This window comes from Ictalurus furcatus, chromosome 24 (genome assembly GCF_023375685.1).
Source record: "Ictalurus furcatus strain D&B chromosome 24, Billie_1.0, whole genome shotgun sequence".
Taxonomy (NCBI): Eukaryota; Metazoa; Chordata; class Actinopteri; order Siluriformes; family Ictaluridae; genus Ictalurus; species Ictalurus furcatus.
This window is the reverse complement of record NC_071278.1, coordinates 2,504,961-2,526,839: the sequence shown is the minus strand read 5'-3', so window position 1 is coordinate 2,526,839 and position 21,879 is coordinate 2,504,961. Positions and strand designations below refer to the sequence as shown.

General features: G+C 41.7%; 1 protein-coding gene across 1 annotated transcript in view; it reads right to left on the bottom strand.

Annotated features, from left to right (window-relative positions):
- adgrl1a (adhesion G protein-coupled receptor L1a) overlaps positions 1 to 21,879 on the bottom strand; it is a 133,465-nt gene that overhangs the window by 38,786 nt on the left and 72,800 nt on the right. The window contains exon 4 of the mRNA XM_053613494.1: positions 2,596 to 2,803. Within this exon, the coding sequence (XP_053469469.1) occupies positions 2,596 to 2,803 (208 nt within the window). The remainder of the gene's footprint in view (positions 1 to 2,595; positions 2,804 to 21,879) is intronic.

Below are 21,879 nucleotides of genomic sequence, written 5' to 3'. Positions count from 1 at the left end.
TCCAGGTTAGAAACTAGAAAGGCATAAAAACTATTTTCGTACGACTTCCTCTCCGGTACGTTTCATCATAACACCTTTATTATTATTATTATTATTATTATTATTATTACACTGACTGTGAAGGTTCTAGTTTTGATTGTACGTTATACTATCGCATTCTTCAACATTTACTGGCCCTTAGACTGCCATTGTAAGTTCTTTTGATCATTTTTCTGCTTTTTATCTCATTGCAGGGAAACGTATTCCTGTCAGTAATCTCTCTCACACACGCACACACGCACACGCACACGCTGGGGTATTCACTTAATTAAATTAATCCGTCAGAACTAATATGCGCTGGTGTGGTTTGGAGGACGAGGAGCGTTCTATGCATTCTACAGAAGTTCAATTAACATCGGGGGAAACGTTACGACCCGAGGCGTAACACGTTATCAAATAGTCTAGAGTCCAAAAGTCCACCAGACAGATCATAATTATTATTCAGGAACACATTATTTAAATGATATATTATTTAAAGAATATATTTTCCGCACGGTTATTTAAAGAATGTATTATTTATCCGATGGAGAAACCGGCGTATAGAGGTTAAAGCCGAATTATCCTGTTCACACGTCGTTAGCTTCGGTTTTAAAATCTTCTTAATCGTTAACACGGGGGTTAATCGTCAGCGTCGCTCGATGGAATACGCCGACGTTTTCTCCACGTACGATCTCGATTCACCGTACGTCTAATGTGTGCGGTGATCAGGGCCGAGGATTTCACTCATAGAGGTAAAAGATACGATAATGTGAGAGAGATAGAGTTAATAGCAATTAATAACCGGATTCATCCGACACTGGAGCTGCAGTATAGAGTGGGAATAGACCTGAACTGTTTGTATACGTCCGCCATCAGAGCAACTGCTACTGGAAACACACACACATAAAAGTAGGCCCTTCTCTAAAAGGACTAAATACACTTGAACTTTCACCACTTCATTTACAAACACCTTAGACTGAAAAATTCATGAAGGCGTCCTCTATGAAATAATGTTTCGCATAAATGTTGAAATAAATATTAATAGATAGAGTTTATACCACAGCGTGGTAGAACTCTCGAATCTGATTGGTCAGGAGGCGGATATTGTTTTTGTGTAATCACACGGCTCGGACAGTAGTTCCGCTTGGAACGTAAACAATATGATTATAGTGATACACTCATTCTAATACGCTATCTGATATCTGATCATTCAGGACAAAAAACCTGCTGATTTATAACTGTACAAATAAAGTGTGTAGCTGGTGATGTGACACATTTATTTAAAATATCTATCTATCTATCTGTCTGCCTGCCTGTCTATCTATCTGGCTGTCTGTCTATCTATCTATCTATCTGTATGTCTGCCTGCCTGTCTATCTATCTGGCTGTCTGTCTATCTATCTATCTGTCTATCTGTCTGTCTGACTATCTATCTATCTATCTATCTATCTATCTGCGTGTCTGCCTGTCTATCTATCTATCTGTCTGTCTATCTATCTATCTATCTATCTATCTATCTATCTATCTGCGTGTCTGCCTGTCTATCTATCTATCTGTCTGTCTATCTATCTATCTATCTATCTAACTATCTGTCTGTCTGTCTATATATCTATGTATCTGCGTGTCTGCCTGCCTGTCTATCTATCTGTCTGTCTATCTATCTATCTGTCTGTCTATCTATCTATGTATCTATGTATCTATCTATCTATCTATCTATCTGCGTGTCTGCCTGTCTATCTATCTATCTATCTATGTATCTATCTGTCTGTCTGTCTGTCTGTCTATCTATCTATCTGTCTGTCTATCTATCTATGTATCTATCTATCTATCTATCTATCTGCGTGTCTGCCTGTCTATCTATCTATCTATCTATCTATCTATCTATCTGTCTGTCTGTCTGTCTGTCTATCTATCTATCTATCTATCTATCTATCTGTCTGTCTATCTATCTGTCTGTCTGTCTATCTATCTATCTATCTATCTGTCTGTCTGTCTGTCTGTCTATCTATCTATCTATCTATCTATCTGTCTGTCTATCTATCTGTCTGTCTGTCTATCTATCTATCTATCTATCTAAATATCTATCTAAATATCTATCTATCTGCGTGCCTGCCTGTCTATCTATCTATCTATCTATCTATCTATGTCTGTCTGTCTATCTATCTATCTATCTGCCTGTCTATCTATCTATCTATCTGTCTATCTATCTATCTATCTGTCTATCTATCTATCTATCTATCTATCTATCTATTGATCTATCTGTTTGTCTGTCTATCTGTCTATCTATCTATCTGTCGATCTATCTGTTTGTCTGTCTGTCTGTCTGTCTATCTATCTATCTATCTATCTCTCTTGTCAGCTGCCCTTAGACGTATTATAAGTGAGTAAAGTTTTTCTGTTCTTTTCTCAGTGCAGTGAAACACTTCCTGTCCAGAGTAACTGTACATCTTTGAAAAAACAGGGAAGTATTCCTTTAATAAGCGGTGTGATGACACACACACACACACACACACACACACACACACACACACACACAGTATATCAGTGATTGTGGTGATGAGGAAGACGAGTGCTCACTTGTAGGTGGTGGTGGCGCGGTTCTGGGTGAAGTCGTCCCACGACGCGTATTCATACAGAATGTCCGTCCGGTACGGCGTCCACGGCATGACGTACAGCCGGTCACCTGACTGCAGCGGGTCCTTGCACCACGCCCCCGACTGATGCTCCGCCTCCTTCTGTGAACTCGCCGCTTGAACCCTCAACAAAGTCCCCGGACATACAAAGACTGGGGAGAAGGAGGGAGAGAGAGAGAGACAGAGGAAAAGAGAGAGAGAGAGAGAGAGAATGGAGGATGACATTGAAAGAATGAAGACCGAGCCAGAGACAAAAAGAAAGAGCAACAGAGAGAGAAATCGACAGAGAAAGAAGGGATGATAGCATGAAAAGCGTAAAGACAGAGTAAAAGAGAGAGCGACAAAGAGAGAGACAGAAACAGAGTGAGGGACGATGATGGAATTGAAAAGGAATAAAGACAGGGAGGAAGAGAGAGAAAGAGAGCAAGAGGGACAGATAAGGATTATGAAATTGAAGGAATAATGACAAGGAATAAGAGAGGGACACAAAAAGACAGAGAGAGAGAGAGAGAAAATGGAGAGATGATGGCATTAAAACAGTGAAGACAGAGAGAGAGGAAGAGAGAGATACATGTTAAGAATATGACAGAAGAAGTGAAAGCGAGAGAAAGAGAGAGAGAGGGATGTGAAAGAATACACAGAGACAACACAGATAAAATAATCATAGCGGGCAAAGAAGAAAAGAATAGAAGAGGCAGAGAGAATGATGGAAGGATACGGAGATAAGTAACAGAATGATGACCACGAGAAAGAGTGAAGGACAGTGAAGAAGATGGAGAGACAGAGGGAAGGAAGTGGAGAAATCGGATGGGGTAAAAAAAAAAAAAAAAAAAATTATGAAAGGGACAAAATGAAGAGAAATGCAGGAAGAAAGAGGGACACAAGGACAGGAGTGAAGACAGGTGTGAAGGATTAGAATATAAATCGAAAGAGAAAAGACAAGAAGACGGACAGAAGGGGGAAGAAAGAGAAAGAGAGGGGGAAGGAGAGAGAGAGAGAGAGATTGGAGAGTAGGCATGAGATAAATGGTTGTGCTTGCAGTGAGAGAATGTAAGAATGTAAATGGTGGTTAGTAGGGGACGAGTGAAGTGCACTACAGCTAGGGAGCTATGATGAATGAGGTGTCTTCTGGCTGCTGGGCCGCGAGTGTGTTTCTCTGGCCTACTTTGCCAGGTTTTTTTTGCTGGCGTTTCTATTTAAAGTGTGTGGAGCGTGTGGAGCATGTAGAGAGTGTGGAGTGTGTGGAGTGTGTGGAGTGTGTGGAGCATGTGGTGTGTGGAGTGTGTGGAGTGTGTGGAGCGTGTGGAGTGTGGAGTGTGTGTGTGTGGAGTGTGTGGAGTGTGTGGAGCGTGTGTGTGGAGTCTGTGTGTGTGGAGCGTGTGGAGTGTGTGGAGGGTGTGGAGTGTGTGTGTGTGGAGCCTGTGTGTGTGGAGCGTGTGGAGTGTGTAGAGAGTGTGGAGCATGTGGAGAGTGTGGAGTATGTGGAGAGTGTGTGTGGAGCGTGTGGAGTGTGTAGACAGTGTGGAGTATGTGGAGCATATGGAGAGTGTGGAGCATGTGGAGTGTGTGTGTGTGGAGTGTGTGGAGTGTGTGTGTGTGTGGAGTGTGTGGAGCAAGAGTTTGGAGCGTGTGGAGCATGCGCGGAGCATGTGGAGTGTGTGGAGCGAGTATGTGGAGCGAGTATGTGGAGCGTGTGTGGAGCGTGTGAAGTGTGTGGAGCAAGCATTTGGAGAGTGTGTGTGGAGTGTGTGGAGCGAGTGTGTGGAGAGTGTGTGTGGAATGTGTGGAGCGAGTGTGTGTGTGGAGTGTATGTGTGGAATGTGTGGAAAGAGTGTGTGTGTGGAGTGTATGTGTGGAATGTGTGGAGAGAGTGTGTGGAGCGAGTGTGTGGAGTGTGTGGAGCGAGTGTGTGGAGCGAGTGTGTGGAGTGTGTGGAGAGTGTGTGTTTAATGTGTGGAGTGAGTGTGTGTGTGGAGTGTGTGGAGCGAGTGTGTGGAGAGTGTGTGTGGAGTGTGTTGAGTGTGTGGAGCGAGTGTGTGGAGTGTGTGGAATGTGTGTGTGGAGAGTGTGTGTGGAGAGTGTGTGTGGAGAGTGTGGAGTGTGTGTGTGGAGAGTGTGTGGAGTGTGTGTAGAGAGTGTGTGTGTGGAGTGTGTGGGTAGTGTGTGTGGAGTGTGTGTAGAGTGTGTGTGTGTGGAGTGTGTGTGTGTGGAGTGTGTGTGTGTGTGGAGTGTGAGTGTGGGGAGTGTGTGGAGTGTGTGGAGTGTGTGTAGAGTGTGTGTGTGGAGTGTGTGTGGAGTGTGTAGAGTGTGTGTGTGGAGTGTGTGTAGAGTGTGTGTGTGTGTGGAGTGTGTGGAGAGTGTGTGTATGGAGTGTGTGTGTGTGGAGTGTGTGTGTGTAGTGTGTGGGGAGTGTGTGTAGAGCGTGTGTGTGGAGTGTGTGGGGAGTGTGTGGAGTGTGTGTGTGGAGTGTGTGTGGAGTGTGTGGAGTGTGTGTGTGTGGAGTGTGTGTGGAGTGTGTGTGTGGAGTGTGTGTGTAGAGAGTGTGTGTGTGGAGACTGTGTGTGTGTAGAGTGTGTGTGTGTGTGGTGAGTGTGTGTGTGTGGAGTATGTGTGGAGAGTGTGGAGTGTGTGGGGAGTGTGTGGAGTGTGTGTGTGGAGTGTGTGTGTGGAGAGTGTGTGTGTGGAGAGTGTGTGTGTGGAGAGTGTGGAGTGTGTGTAGAGTGTGTGTGGAGTGTGTGTGTGGAGTGTGTGTGTAGAGAGTGTGTGTGTGGAGTGTGTGTGTAGAGTGTGTGTGGAGTGTGTGTGGAGTGTGTGTGTGTGTGTGTGTGTGTGTGTGTGTAGAGCGTGCATGTCTCGGCGTAAACACAAGGCCTGAGGTTCGAGGTTCGGATCTCCATCAATGTGAATGTACATCAGGACCGGTCATGTTTCAAAACAACAGCAGGGACTGACTCCTTCACTCTGCGGCATGCTCACGTACAGGCGAGCTTTCACACTGAAACACACACACACACACACACACACACACACACACACACACACGAACGCACGCGCAATCACTTCTATATCTGTTCTCTGAAGAAGGCGACCCACATGGGAGCCGTGTGAATTAGCCGGCTGACGCAGATTCACACTCTCGGGCCGAGAGACTGGGGAGACCCGAGAGAAGCTCTCCAGAGGGGGAGAGAGGGAGAGAGGGAGAGAGAGAGAGAGAGAGAGAGAGAGGCAAAACGAATGAAAACTGTTAAAGACGAGAATGGAAGGGGAAGGAAAGTGAAACAAAAGGCAACAAAGGAAAAGGAAAGAAATAGGAACGAAATAAAGGAAAATCATTGAATTTCCTGGGAAAGACAGGAAGAGAAATAGAAAGGGAGGGAAAGAAAAGGAAAAGCAGGAAAAAGAATGGAGATACACAAAGAGGGGAAATAGGAAAATGAAAGAAGAGAAAGAGAAAAGGAAAAGAAAGCAAACGGAAGGGAAGTGGAAAGGAAAGGAAAGGAAAGGAAAAGGAAAGAGAGGAAATGAACAGGAAGGAAAAAGGAAAGGAAAGAGAACGGCAGGCAAGAAAAATGAAATGAAGGTAGCAGAAAAAGAAAGAAAATAAAAGTAAAGGCAAAAGAAAGGAAATGAAAAGAAAAGGAACAGAAGAAAGGAAAGCAGGAAAGGAAAACGAAAACAGAGTGGGTGAGAGGAGAGAAGAGGACGGAGGAGAGTAACTCTGTATTCACACTGCAGTCATTTCTTTCCCCTGACTGCGGTGTGGTGTGATATTTTCCAGCCGGCCACTATTTCCATAAACCAAATGAATAAAACCCAACCCAACTGTAACTCTATTCATCTCTATTAACTCTACCAACTCTATTCATCTCTATTAACTCTAACAACTCTATTAACGCTATTCATCTCTATTAATTCTATTAACTCTATTCATCTCTATTAACTCTACCAACACTATTAACGCTATTCATCTCTATTAACTCTACCAACTCTATTCATCTCTATTAACTCTACCAACTCTATTAACGCTATTCATCTCTATTAACTCTACCAACTCTATTCATCTCTATTAACTCTACCAACTCTATTAACGCTATTCATCTCTATTAATTCTATTAACTCTATTCATCTCTATTAACTCTACCAACTCTATTAACTCTATTCATCTCTATTAACTCTACCAACTCTATTCATCTCTATTAACTCTACCAACTCTATTAACGCTATTCATCTCTATTAACTCTACCAACTCCATTAACGCTATTCATCTCTATTAACTCTACCAACTCTATTAACTCTATTCATCTCTATTAACTCTACCAACCCTAATAACTCTATTAACTCTACTAACTCTATTAACTAACTCTATTAACTCTATTCATCTCTATTAACTCTACTAACTCTATTAACTCTACTAACTCTATTAACTCTACTATTAACTCTAATAACTCTATTCATCTCTGTTAACTCTACTAACTCTATTAACTCTAATAACCCTATTAACTCTAATAACTCTATTAACTCTGTTAACTCTAATAACTATATTAACTGTTAACCCTATTAACTCTATTAACTCTATTAACTCTAATAACTCTATTAACTCTAATAACCCTATTAACTCTAATAACTATTAACTCTGTTAACTCTAATAACTATATTAACTGTTAACTCTATTAACTCTATTAACTCTAATAACTCTAATAACTCTATTAACTCTAATAACCCTATTAACTCTAATAACTCTATTAACTCTGTTAACTCTAATAACTATATTAACTGTTAACTCTATTAACTCTATTAACTGTGTTAACCCTATTAACTCTAATAACTCTATTAACTGTGTTAACCCTATTAACTCAGTTAACTCTATTAACTCAGTTAACTCTATTAACTCTAATAATTCTAATAACCCTATTAACTCTGTTAACTCTACTAACTCTATTAAACGTATTAACGCTATTAACTTTACTAACTCTAATAACTCTATTAACTCTGTTAACTCTATTAACTCTAATAACGCTATTAACTCTATTAACTATAATAACTCTATTAACTCTGTTAACTCTAATAACCCTATTAACTCTGTTAACTCTACTAACTCTATTAAACGTATTAACGCTATTAACTTTACTAACTCTAATAACTCTATTAACTCTGTTAACTCTATTAACTCTAATAACGCTATTAACTCTATTAACTATAATAACTCTATTAACTCTGTTAACTCTAATAACCCTATTAACTCTGTTAACTCTACTAACTCTATTAAACGTATTAACGCTATTAACTTTACTAACTCTAATAACTCTATTAACTCTGTTAACTCTATTAACTCTAATAACGCTATTAACTCTATTAACTATAATAACTCTATTAACTCTGTTAACTCTAATAACTCTATTAACTCTGTTAACTCTATTAACTCTAACAACGCTATTAACTCTATTAACTATAATAACTGTATTAACTCTATTGACTGTAATAACTCATAACTCTATTCATCTCTATTAACTCTACTAACTGTATTAACTCTATTAACTCTTCATCTCTATTAACTCTACTAATTCTGTTAACTCTATTAACTCTACTAACTCTGTTAAATCTAATAACTTTATTAACTCTGTTAACTCTATTAACTCTGTTAACTCTATTAACTCTAATAACCCTATTAACTCTGTTAACTCTAATAACTGTTAACTCTGTTAACTCTATTCACCTCTATTAACTCTAATAACTCTAATGACTCTATGAACTCCACTATAACTCCATTACCTCCATTAATCACACAAACACACACATTCATTAAAGAATCTGAAATGAGCAGGGTGCAGAAGAAATCGTTTACGGCGAGGACAGTACGTAATCACACCTTCTCCTGCTACACTGCACTTCACACACGCACGAGGGTAATAAATCCCTAACACACACCACAAGCGTGACGAATCACGTGCTCTTCCTTAAACACTCGCACGTGAGACGCCAGCGTCGCCAAACTACGCTTCTCCTCATCACGTCTGCTGTTTAATGATAACTACAGCGACCCTATGGGCAATTTAAACCCCACCTCCACATGCCGAATTCTGGCTTCTGATTGGTCAGAAGGTGCCAGTAATGCAAGTTACTAGTTATTAATGCACACGTTCTATCTAATACGTTACGGTTTCTATAATAACAGCGTACAGAGCTTTCCATAAGGAGACGTTTATTTAACGTTTAAATGGAAGGAGTCTCCAGTGTCAGGGCGTTGTAACAGTCAGAGGTAACGCTGTGACTTTACGTTTTATGACATCTTCAGAAGAGAAGAAAAAGAAAAGCCAGTAAACTTAATTAAAAAAGGTATTCGACGTGGCGGTAAATGGATTCAAATTAAAACACGTCGTTCTTTAATCAATTTTTTAAAAAAATGTTCTAGTTGACAAGTTGCGGTATAAAAGGAATGAAACACTTGTTATAGGCCCTCATTGATTGTTTTTTCCCCCTATATATCAAGCATAACACAACGTCATCCGTCCATCCATTTTTCCATCCAGTGTGAAGACAGTGAAAAGATGAATAAGGTAATAGAGAAGCTAAAAGCCGTAGGAAGGAAATAATGGGAATGAAGAGAAAGAGTGAGAAGAGAGGGAACAGATGAGAAGAGAGAGGACGATAGGGATTGTCTGGGTGTTTATAGAGATCGAGGAAGCCGGCATCGTCTGTGCTCTTACATCACAGGGGACGTGAAGTGCGAGAGCGAAGAAGAAAAAAAATTGGTGGGGATTTCCGTGATAAACTCCCGCTGGTTCTTTAACGATGCTACAAGGCCTTACACTAATCGATTTTATAAGCTGCTTGTGAATATAACCCTGACTCGTAAGTGGAACACGCACGTACACGCACACGCTAAAATTTACTGCGAGGACGAAGCCGAGCAGCTTAGACGCCGAGTCCACCGTTACCGATGTTTAAGATACGCACGAGCAATTCGAGCAAAAATCCAGAGATTTAAACCCGATTGTGAGCGTCGTGTACGTGTCATAACCACAAATGAGACGGCACACAGCTTTTCTGTTCTTTCCTGAAATTCTCGTCTACTGCTTTCTTTAAGATCGTAGAGATTTAAATCAGCCTTCCAAATTCCACCGGGATTTTTAAGAGCGTTGCTGCATTTCAATTCTTTCTAGAATTCTTTAAAAACACACACACACACACACACACACACACACACACAAAAAGTTCCTGTGCTGCTGCGAGTCAGCCCGAGAATCATGCAAACGGAATTCAATCAGTTTGTATATACAGTATCGAACGATATCACACCCCAACATTAGGCACAAAAGAAGTCTGAATGCATGGTGACAGACAGGAGTTGGAGCCAATCAGAGGAGAGAGAGAGATTTGTTGATGCCTGATGAACAGGAAAGACATTCATCGGTTCATCGAAGGGGCAATTTAGCTTTGCCAGTCCACCTACCGCCATACTGACAGGAGGTCAGAGGAAACCGGAGAACCCTGAGGAAACCCGCGGAGCCACGGGGAGAAGAGCAAGGCGTCCGTTCGTTCTCAGATTTGTCGGGAAGCTGGTTAATAATAGATGAGATTATCCTCGGCGGATTTTTCCTTGTTGTGGAATTGATAGCTTTACCCAGTTATGCTGAGCTACAGATCACATGATAGCCAGCGAGGGACTAACTAGCTAGGAGTTTGTGAGTTTCTCTGCATTTCAAACTCGGATGAGAGCGAGTCATCCGGGACGCCTGTTCGCCTTTGGCGCGTGACGTATTTATTGCTGTGAGATTACGCCCGAGCAAACGAGAGGTTTTTTTGTTCTTTCACGTGGTTGGTACTCAGTAACTGTGACACAAACAATAAAAGTTTGGGGGGTTTTTTTCCCCCCTCAGAGCACGTCTGCGATACTGCAGAAACACACGAGAAAGAAAGAAGACACCTTTTATCGTCGGGTCCTGCCAGATTCCAGCGCACACCTCCAACCTTAACCACATGTCCTGTGAACCTTTCTGTTCTCATTAATATTTAGTACATTTAGACGTGGGTAGAGCAGGCAACAACAAAAAAAGGCGTTACTCGAGAAAAAAGTACAAATATTGATCCGGTAATTTATTCGAGTAAGAGTAAGAACGTATGTAGTGGAAAGCAGTCGTGTGTCAGGATTAGATATGGTGAGCGGTTATTATAGACACGAACACAACCGCCATGTTTTCTCAAGTTCAACGTGGAATTCTCGTACGTGCCGATGATATTTCCCGGGAGACAAAACTAAGCATTATTATAACATATCTATTATTTTTACCAGTTCTGCCATGCGATCAGAGATGTCCTTCCTCAGATTTATCCATCTCGGTCGTTGCTCACCTTAACGCGCCCGGCAACGTTCAATTGGTAAATGGTAGTGATGTAGGGCGTGGCCTCGGTAAGAGTAAAGCATAAAGGACGAACGAAGACGTACGAGATTCATCTACAGCGTTCATTCGTTCATCCTTAGATTTAAGCTAAGCCACGCCCATTTTTTCCGTTTGCTAAACTCCGAATACAGATACAGATAGGGATCTATCTGTATTCGGAACGCTAAACAGATAAACAGAGTGGCGCTGCGTTCGGTGGTGGACAAGTAATGTGTTCATTTAGTACGTTTCTTTTTTTATTTTTTTTTTATTTAAGTTCCATTTTTCACACTTTTACTCCACTACGTTTCAAAGCAAAATCTCCTCCTTCAACTCCATTCCTTTCTGCAGCGTGTCAAGCATTACTTAGACTGAAGTCGGAGAAAACCGGATTGATGAAGATAATAGAATACGACACACGTAAATCAATCACAGAGCCTTTTAACCGGCAGAGAAAGCTAGCTGTGAGCCGTCTACACCATACGGCTAGAGACTCAGAAATGCCCGGTGGCTCAGATGAGCCTGGGGAATGACTCATTTATTCTCAAATGCATGCTGTGTCTCTCTGGGGGACAGAAAAAAAAGAAATGCGGTGTAATTTTGACGAAACAGCTTCTGCCATGTTGAATAAATACGCATGCTTCTCAGTTTTATTCAACTCATAAACTCCTGTTTCGGCGTATGGTCAGAGAGGTCTCTAGAAACCGATTCAATCGAAAAACAATGGGGATGAAATAACGTTTGACACGGTTAAAAACGGGTACTTTCGCAACTTCAAAGTAAATACGGGACGTCGCGTTACCAAAACTACTTTCCATCGAGCGCAGGATTTTTGTCCTTTGTCCACAGCTGATTGCGGTACACCTTTACCGGGTGGGAATCACTCGCCACGTGCGCCCGTGAGATCGCCGCACATCCTTCGTTACCCCCCTCCAAGCCCTCCCCCTCCACCCCTCCCTCCCAGGTTAGGTCTCTAACAGCTAGTTCGAAATCCGAATGATTTCCCGCACGTGTTCGCGAAGCTCCGCCCCCAGGATTTACGGCGGCCCGTAGAGCAGGTTGTCTACACGATGACCGACGGGAGGCGTGTCCAAACACGATCGGGCATTCCGAATCAGCTTTCCAAACGAGTTAAGGCCTTAACTTAACGTGTCGTCATATCTTCCAGGTTATTTGTACAAGTGCGTAATAAAAAAAAACAAACAAACAAATCGGGCCATTGCACCTTTAAGCGAAACGGAGACGGTATATCTCATGTGAAACTCCATATTTCACGCTAACTAGCAAATTTGACAATGCGGACCAGTTTGTCCATCTACTTTGCTGAAATATAGTTACAAATTGTGTAGAAATGAGGGAACCTAAGCGCAACATGAGGAACTGAGGAACTCAAGTCTGGTCGGTTCTTTGACAGTATGAACGTTGCCTAGCTTGGATCTATATTTATCGGCCAGATGATCAGTTTATATCGGTGCACGCTGAAGGTCTAACGTTTCAGACTGTAGCCACGTCCATCGATATACAAAAAGACCCCCACAGGACCACCATCACCGATCAGGTGTTATTTGGCTGATGGCGCTGACATGGAGGTCTGTAGTAGCGTTGTTGTTGTGCTTTAAAGTAGGTCTGAAAGCTTTAGGGGAACTCGGAATGTCTGCGGGTTTTAAATTGTATTTCTAATCTTAGTAGGTAGGTAGGTAGGGCTGTTACTCTCTCGGACTCCCTCACGCTGGGGTTAAAGAGGACCGGTGGCCAGGTTGCAGCACCGGAAAAGCGGCCTGCTGTTAAATGATTTGCTCGAGGCGACACGAGCAGCAGTTGGGGGAAAAGGTAATGGACGTCAGGGTCCGTCTCGTATGTCATCACCGCTCAAGCGCAGAGGAAAAACTAAACAGGAGGTGAAATCTGGGTCTACGCAGCCAAACTTGTTGGAAATTAGGGCTTTTGGTTTTATACAGAATCGTATCGAACGGCTAGCGACGGCGACGTGAGCGCGCTCGTCGAGACGGGTAGAAGGAGAAGGAGACGGCGTTGGAGCTTTGCATATCAGACCCTCGTGGACCTATCACGACTTATTCGTAAGCAGTTAATAATGACGCACAAGTTTAGCTAGTACAAAACTACAAAAACAAACAAACAAACAAACAAATAAATAAAAGCACATGCCAGTATATGCCAGTGCAGGTTATGCGCTCACATCGTTTTAGCGTTGTTATTTTTACCTGGATAAACAATAAAATAAGTAAGTAAATAAACAAACAAACAAACAAACGGTAAATAACGAAATAATAGTAAACAAATTGTAAGTAATAAAAATACAACAATGGGCGTACAATAATAAGTATTAACATTAATGGAATATATCAATAAGTAGTCTAATAGAGAATGCATTTAACAAATGACTAGAACACGCCAGTAATAATGACAAATTAAAAGTAATTATAACGGAATAATTAAATAAAATAAAAGCATAATCATAATTGTAATAAAGAAAAACATTTAGTCATAATAAAACCTAACAGTTAACAAGACAATGCAAAAAATAACAATAGAGAAATATATTGCTCTGAACAATCAAATGAACGATATTCAAATGAAAACAAATGAAACAGACAGTCAGGAAGTTGTGAAATCCGTCAGCGTTCAGTCTGAACGATGGAGTTAACGCGCCTCGGTGTTGAGGGTTTGGGATTTAAACTGCAAACCTTCTGCTCTTCAACACTACAGGACCTCGCGCACCGCCTCCTCGCTCCGAAACTACTGTACTGCTCTTTTCTCTGGATCTCCTGTAATAAGACCACGAGAGGCCGCCAATCTGGACTCCCCGCCGCCGCCGCCGCCGCCAGCGTTTCCACGGCGTCGAGGAAGAGGGAGTGAATTACAAGGTTTTGGCTGCATCCTGCTTGTTCTGCTGTCTCCGCAACACCGCTACTGGCTTTTAAATGTCTCGCTGCAGCCTTACACACTTCACAGAGTCTACACCAAATTAGATTCTGAACTCGCCGAGGGACACAACTGGCTCCAAAGATCAGGAACTCACTGCCCACAGACATTTCATCACACACACTTACTCCATTACCAGAGCTTAAAAACAGCTGAACACTCTCTCTCTCGCGCGCGCTCTCTCTATTTTTTTTCCCCCTCTCTAACTAGTTTTTAACTCTTGTTATTTTAATCAAGGCTTAAAAATACTTTCTAATTGCTTTCTTTCACTTGTTATTGTGCCTTTATCGAATTTCCGTATTGGGTTTCATGTTTATTTTATATCTTTTTCTTTCCTTCCTTCCTTCCTCCCTCCCTCTTTCTTCGTAACCCGCCTCGTTTTTTAAACATTTTTTTATTTTTTTTTTTTTGCCTAAACGGATAATAGTGTTATTATTCAAACCGGATCTCGCCGCGCGGCTCTAAAAGCGGCGAGCCGACGCCGCGCTCGCTCATTACGCGAGAGAAATATTTGCATAATACCCATAACCACAAGGGCTGAAACGCCGCGTGGTTCAGCGTAGCATTTAAAACTTGTGCCGAATGAGAAAATCCGATTTATTTATTTATTTATTTATTTATTTCCCCCCCCCCAGATTTAGCGCAGAAGTTTCTGAACTGTAATGCGAAAATGAACGCTCGTGATCGATCTATTGAATCGGGAATAAGAACGGGTCAGGGCAGATATTATTAGATTTTTCCCCTCCCGAAGAGAATCGGGCATCGTCCGTACCTTTCTCGGAGAAACAGGAAATGGCAGCGCGCAGAACAGAACAGAACAGAACAGAACAGAACGCTGACCTGCTCTATGTAGGTGACCCATAAAGAATGAACATACTGTGTTGAAAAGGAATTGGGACAGATCCAGCACACACATGCACACACACACCCACACACACACACACACACACAGGTCAGTCTGTACCCTATTACACTGACCACATGCTAAATCTTTCACTATACCACCGTGACACAGAGCTCATGTCTGGGTTACTGTTGAGAGCTTGCACCCAACAGTGCACACACTCTGCTGAGATTTATCTCTCGCTCTTTCCCACACACACACACACAACCACACACAGGCACTAAAAATGTCTGAGAGGTCTTGAGCTGACCTCTGGGGATTTATGGAATTATTAAGCTTGACCTGTGCTCTGTTCTAGCCAACCTCAAGTAGGTGTACTCTAAATCTCTCTCTCTCTCTCTCTCTCTCTCTCTTTATCTGGTTCCTATGCAGACAAAACCAGACAACACCAGACTCTGTGGCTAACTCGACACCCCAAAGCAAATCGTCCAGCGTTATCAAACGCTTATACTAGAAAGAAGAAGAAAACAAAAACAAAACGATCATATTTAATATATTTCCAACGATATTCAAATTTTTCGATGATCTAGACGGAAGAGAAAATACCGAGCCTGGCGAGGATTCGACATTCTGGAAAATCTGATGAGGTTTTAGCGATCTAGAACAAACGACAACAAATGTTATAGAGCTCAGGAGAAGCTAACACGCGCCTAATAATCTAGAATAAAAACTAATCAGGGTATGCGTCTGTAGGAAAAAACGCGTCAGGATCTACGCCTCTAGGAAAAACCAATCAGGGTCTGACCGCACAGAGAACCTCAACGACTCTCAATGCCGCGGAATACGAGTGAAGTCTCACTGCTGTATTGGAGAGACCTCAAGAAAAAAAATCATCCCCATCTACTGATCTAGGAAAACGAACAAGGTTATATCGGAAAACCGGAGAGGCCCAAACGCTCTGGAAAACTAAGGAGGATTTAACGGTCTATTAAAACTTAATGGCGATAACGAGCTCAAGAAATGCTGAAACCCTTTCCAATGAAAAACAAACCCAAAAATAAATAAATAAATGAACAAGTAAATAAATATCAAGAAAAAAAAAAAACAAGGCTCTACCGATATAGAAAACGCAGTCTCTAATGATCTGTAAAAAAAAAAAAAAGTGAGGTTTTCTAGAAAAAATAATGAAGGCTGTAGAGTTTGATAAAAACGACTACTGTTTTAACGACCGAATGAGCGTGCGGAGCTGTGGAAAATACTGGAACAAGGGTCTGACTATATAGAAAACTGTCCTATACAACAACTAACATACTAGAATACTAACAATAATTGTAAGTTTTAGAAACCCTAACAATATATATATATATATATAAGTTTCAAGCAATATAAGTAATAAGAAAGCTCCAGAAAAATTCAATAAGTTTACTTAATAAAATGAGGTCGCAATGTTCTAAAGCGTAATAAAATAAAGTTATAACAGTGTAGAAATATATATATATATATATATACATACACACACATACAGTGGAGGTCATAAGTTTATATACACACACCTTGCAGAATCCTAAAAACAGCATTTAGTTTTATTTATTTAGTCCTGCCCTGAATAATCTATTTCACATTACAGATGTGTACATACAGTCCACAAGACACTGAATTTACACAAACGAACCGGTTCAGAAGTTTACACACGCTCCATTATTAATCCCGTGTGTCGTGACCTGGATGATCCACGACACGATGTGTGTATGTTCTGTGAGAGTTCTTCACGAGTCCCTTGTTTGTCCTGAGCAGTTAAACTGCCCGCTGTTCTTCAGAAAAATCCTCCAGGTCCTGCACATTCTTTACTTTTCTGCATATTCGACTCCTTTCCAACAGACTATATGATGTCCAGATCCGTCTTTTCACACCGAGGACGACCGAGGGACTCGTACACGACTATTACGAAAGGTGCACACGCTCACCGATGCTCAAAGAAGGTAACACGACACATTAAGAGCCAAGGGGGAGGGGGTGTAAACTTTTGAACAGGTGTAAGTTGTTATTATTTTGTCTTCGGGGAAACCTGTAAATATCTTAAGTAGGTTAAGGGCAGGATTAAATAAATAAATAAATAAAACACTGATCAATATTCTGAATGTGGAAGGATTATGTAAACTCATGACCTCAACCGTACACACACACACACACACACACACACACACACACACACATATATATATATATATATATATATATATATATATATATATATATTTCTAAAACAAAATTTAAAAATTAAAAAAGTTTAGAAGCCCTTAAAGCAAAAAAAAAAAAAAAAAAAAAAAAAAATGTTTAATTAAAAACACAATGAATTTTTAAGAAGTTTTACTGCTGTGGAAAACTTTCACAATTGTAATGCTCTAGAGCAAAAAAACCTAATAACATTTTAACTTTCTAACAAACAAGATTTTAATGGTGTAGAAAAGCTAATGAGCTTATAATGATCTAGACACACAAAAAAACAACAAATAGAGGTTGTAAGAGTCTGAATGAAAAAAAAAACCAGCCTGAAAAAGTGACTGACTTGGCATTAGACTTGGCATTAGACTTGGCATTAGACTGCACTGTCGTACCTGCAGCACCGGGATCTCCACAGTCATTAATCAGCAATTGAAAAATGGGTGGAGTTATCTCATCTGGTGATAAACACTCACTGTAGCTGTTGTAGAGAGCTGTGTGTGTGTGTGTGTGTGTGTGTGTGTGTGTGTGTGTGTGTACTACTCTGCAGCCCAGAGTAAACCTGGTCCAGCCCCTCCCACCGAGAGCCTGCTGCTCTAATTGAATGTGGCACCTGTTCCTGGCAGGTGGAGTGAGCAGCCAGCAGGGGGCAGAGTGCTGTACGCCACATCGCACCTTCACCATGCAGAATGGCTAATGGTGCGTGCACGTGTGTGTGTGTGTGTGTGTGTGTGTGTGTGTGTGTAAGTGTATGTGTGTAAGTGTGTGTGTGAGTGTGAGAGTGAATGTGGGCTTGAGGGGGAAAATGAGGCACAGAGGAAAATGTGACGGTGTGTGTATGTATGTGTGTGTGTGTGTGTGTGTGTGTGTGTGTGTGTGAGTGTGTGTGAGTTAATGTGTTAGCGTTTTTTGAGAGCAAGCAAGAAAGAAAGAGATAGTCAGAAATCTGGAAAGAGAAGAGTGTTGAAGAGGGTGTGTGTGTGTGTGTGTGTGTGTGTGTGTGTGTGTGTGTGGAGGCAAAGGAAAGAAGAGGAATGGAAACGGAGAAAGGTCAAAGGTTATTCCTGTGAAATGAGAATTAGCATTGCGTTAACGTGGCCTAGCGGCGCTCCGACATTACGTCCTGCCTGTTTGCGGACGGCAAGAGGTTAAAGACAATGGCAGCAAGATTAGCTATGAGAATTCTACATAGATACGGGGACACACACACACACACACACACACACACACACACACACACACAGATACACAGATACACACTTAAATGTGTGCCAAAACACACACACACACACACATTACAGACCCACACAGAGAGGCGCTGAGTACAGAAAAGCCTGTTGTCCTGCTGCTTTAGTATTAGTTTTGAGTAAAAAACATTGAAGCAGTGTGTGTGTGTGTGTGTGTGTGTGTGTGTGTGTGTGTGTGTGCATGCGCGTGTGTGTGTATGTGTGATGTCTGATACTGTAACTGTTATTATTGTCAGCACCAGGAAGCAGGAAGTTCAGTTCAGGAAGTCATGGTACGTGTCCACTACATCTTCATGCAAATGAGTCTGAGGCGTTAACCAATCAGGCGAGAGTTCTAAATGACTAACGAGAACACAGGCAAATATATATATATATATATATACTCGTTATGAGATTATAAAAACAAGTGTAAGATTATTAAACTTACAGTATTTCTAGACCTTATTTTATTTGTATTTATTTACTAGAATAAACCGAACGAGACAATATCAAGCTGGAATTAAAAAATAAATAAATATCTGAATAAAGATGCTTTGTATATACATCACGCCCTCATCACACCCTGTATGACGTGAAGGTGTCTGAGGAGACGTGACCCGAGACCCGGCGTCACCACACACACACACACACACACACACACACATAAAGCGATATAAATTTATCCGGCAGGACCGTAACTTTTTTAAACCATGTAAACAAAAACAGACAATGTTGTCATTCAACACCAGTTTAGTGAGTAAGACATTAAAAACATTAGACTTTGCCTAAACGTTGCCTAAACGTTGAAAGCTTGTAAAGAGCGAACAGCTTCCAGTAACGTCTCGGGTTAGGTATTTCCTTTTTCCCCCAGAGCTTTCATACGCAGTCGCTGGCTGATTAACGAATAAATATCATTTCTGTTCTGATCTCAGCTGCAGTATCGTCTACACTTGCCGTGCAGTGTGTAGCACAGACAGCGAAGTATCTCTGAATGAGAGATCACATCCGAAGCCTGGACACCAGGACGAGCAGACTGTGTTATATTATACAGAGAAAGGGGGAAAAAATAATGCACAATTGACATTTCCGGATCTATTTTTGATTTTATTTTATTATTATTTTGATGTACTGTATAGGTTTAATTATAACTCGCTCCAGTTCTATAATGTACTTCCTGGTCGAACGACACTGCTCGAGTGTTCTCGCTGAACCGCACACGGATCCGTTCTGGTCACTGATAGGAACTATTTTTAACTGAGACTCTTTTTTTTTTTTTTTAAGGAATGAATACTGCACAAGGATGTGGAAATAGTAATTGATAAACAGATTAAAATGCGGAACAGTTCCGTTCCGTCTCTCTGGCATTTTGCGATCGCAGAAACGGACGCGAAATCACGCAAACGCCGCGGTATTCGGGAAAAACACGAAACGTTTTTCGAATTTACCGCAGGTTTCCCGGAGGTTCGGGACGAGACGCGTCGTGCGACGTCGTCACGACAAAGCCCCATTCGATTTGCGTGCGTCGAACACGAGTTCGTCTAAAAGGTCTGGATTACCAACATACATCGCCGCGAAAAAGCGTGCGGAACAATTTCGTGCGGTCGCGATTTCGCCGATTCGAGCATTTTTTGCTGTAACAATAAAATAAAAAAAAAACCAATCCTTTAGGGGAAATCCTGTACAGACCGATTACTAGCAGTTAGCGACTCAGCAGGAGACACGATTAGCATCTTTAATGTGCGACAGGTATAATGTTTGTTAAAAACCCGCTGCTGTTTTGATGCTGCGTAAAAACTTTGTTGGACTATGCCGTTCCTTCGGCTGGGATTCAGCGTCGTACCTTAGTTTGTGTGTTTTAGCCTAGTTCCTTATGTTTCCTCCCAAAGCAAGCGTGAAACTCTTCAGCATACAGTATGTGGGGCGAGATAATAATAATAATAATAATAATAATGATAATAATAATAGTAATAATTCAACCCGTCCACCACCGCATGGCTTTCAAACGTATTTTCCGTCGTGTGATGTGTATCTATGTTTTGAAGTAGTTTCCCAAACATGCGGTATCATCCGACACTGAAAACTGCACCGTCCTTGCCTCGCCGTTGACTTTTACACCTATTGCTACTTCCTGTTTTCGACCCCGCCCCTCTCGTTTCATAGACAGCCTGCAAATGTTTAAGATGCTCGAACTGTTCTGGGAGAAAAAAAAAAAAAAAAGAACAAAAAACACAGAAACGTTCCAGATTTGAGAAGTTCATCTTACACTAAAACTCGCTCTCTCGCTCTCTCGCTCTCTCTCTCTGGTACTTCATGTACAGAGCGGTCTATCTGTTTCTGAGTCTCTCTCATTAAAATTCATAAACACCTGTGTACCCTTGAGCCTTTTTGCTTTAACAATATGCACACAAATGCAAAACTCTTCCTCTTTCAGTGTGTGTGTGTGTGTGTGTATGTGTGTTGTACGTATCAATCCTTCTCAGGTGCGCCCTACATAAAAGATGGACATGAAAGCGAAGTATAAAGCTGCTTATGCATTTGTGTGTGTGTGTGTGTGTGTGTGTGTGTGTGTGTGTGTGTGTGTGTGTTACTAGCTGTCTAACAGTGACAGGTCCTGAGTACAGAAGCACATTCCCAGAGTCTATAATCTATCGATCGATCGATCTTTAAGGCAACGTGTGTTAAAGACATGAAAGTGTCACGAACCCTCGATCGTTAATCAGATCGGAAGACGGAGGAATAATTCAAGCGACAAGGCAGGACAGGAGGGAGAACGGGAAGAAGGGATGAAGTACAGGGATGTAGTGTGTGTGTGGGGGGAGCGGGGAGAAAAAAAATGCAAAAAAAAAAAAAAAGAAGAAAAAAGTTCCCCACAGGAACTTGTTCAGGAACTAGAGGCCTTCAGGAAACGGATCTCGCACGGCGGTCGTGTGGTGCGACAAATCAGCCAGGACGGGGCTGAGCGACGTGAAGAGAAAGTGGGCGTGGCCAGGGTAGGCGATAAAGTTAAACAGAGGATGATGTTATGCAAACGATCAGCCGTTCTGTATACGTGCATGTGTGTGTTTGTGGGTTGTTTATTTTAAAGTAACAGTGCTTATCCTCCACCACATGCCTGATTAAAGCGAGACAGACAGGAAGTAGTGTTTCTGCGTAACATTAAAGTGGAGAAACAAACCGGCGGACGCCGGTACATACAGATGTCTAAATGGGACGTATGAGCATTAGTGGAGCTAGAGAGGCAGGATGGAGATTATGCAAACACATGGGTGGTTAGCGCGATTGGAAACGGGCCAGGACTGAGATCTAGAGGAGGGGTGGGGAGGGGGAGGGGGGGGGCAAATGTGGCATCTGGTTAGAGGGTATATTAACTGGGATGGTTTTAATCCCACCCCGACCCAGTTTGTACCCAGTCTAGGTCTAATATGACACACTGTCATATCCTGACAGAAAGCTCTGATTAGCCGGCAGAACTGTTTAAATGAGCGACACCTTTAAAGCTGCAGTATGTAACGATGATCTACTTCTCTAAATGTAAACACATTAGTCATCTGAACCCCCATGACCTTCAACCATCATGACCTTGAGCCACCATGACCTTGACCAGGATAAAGCAGTTA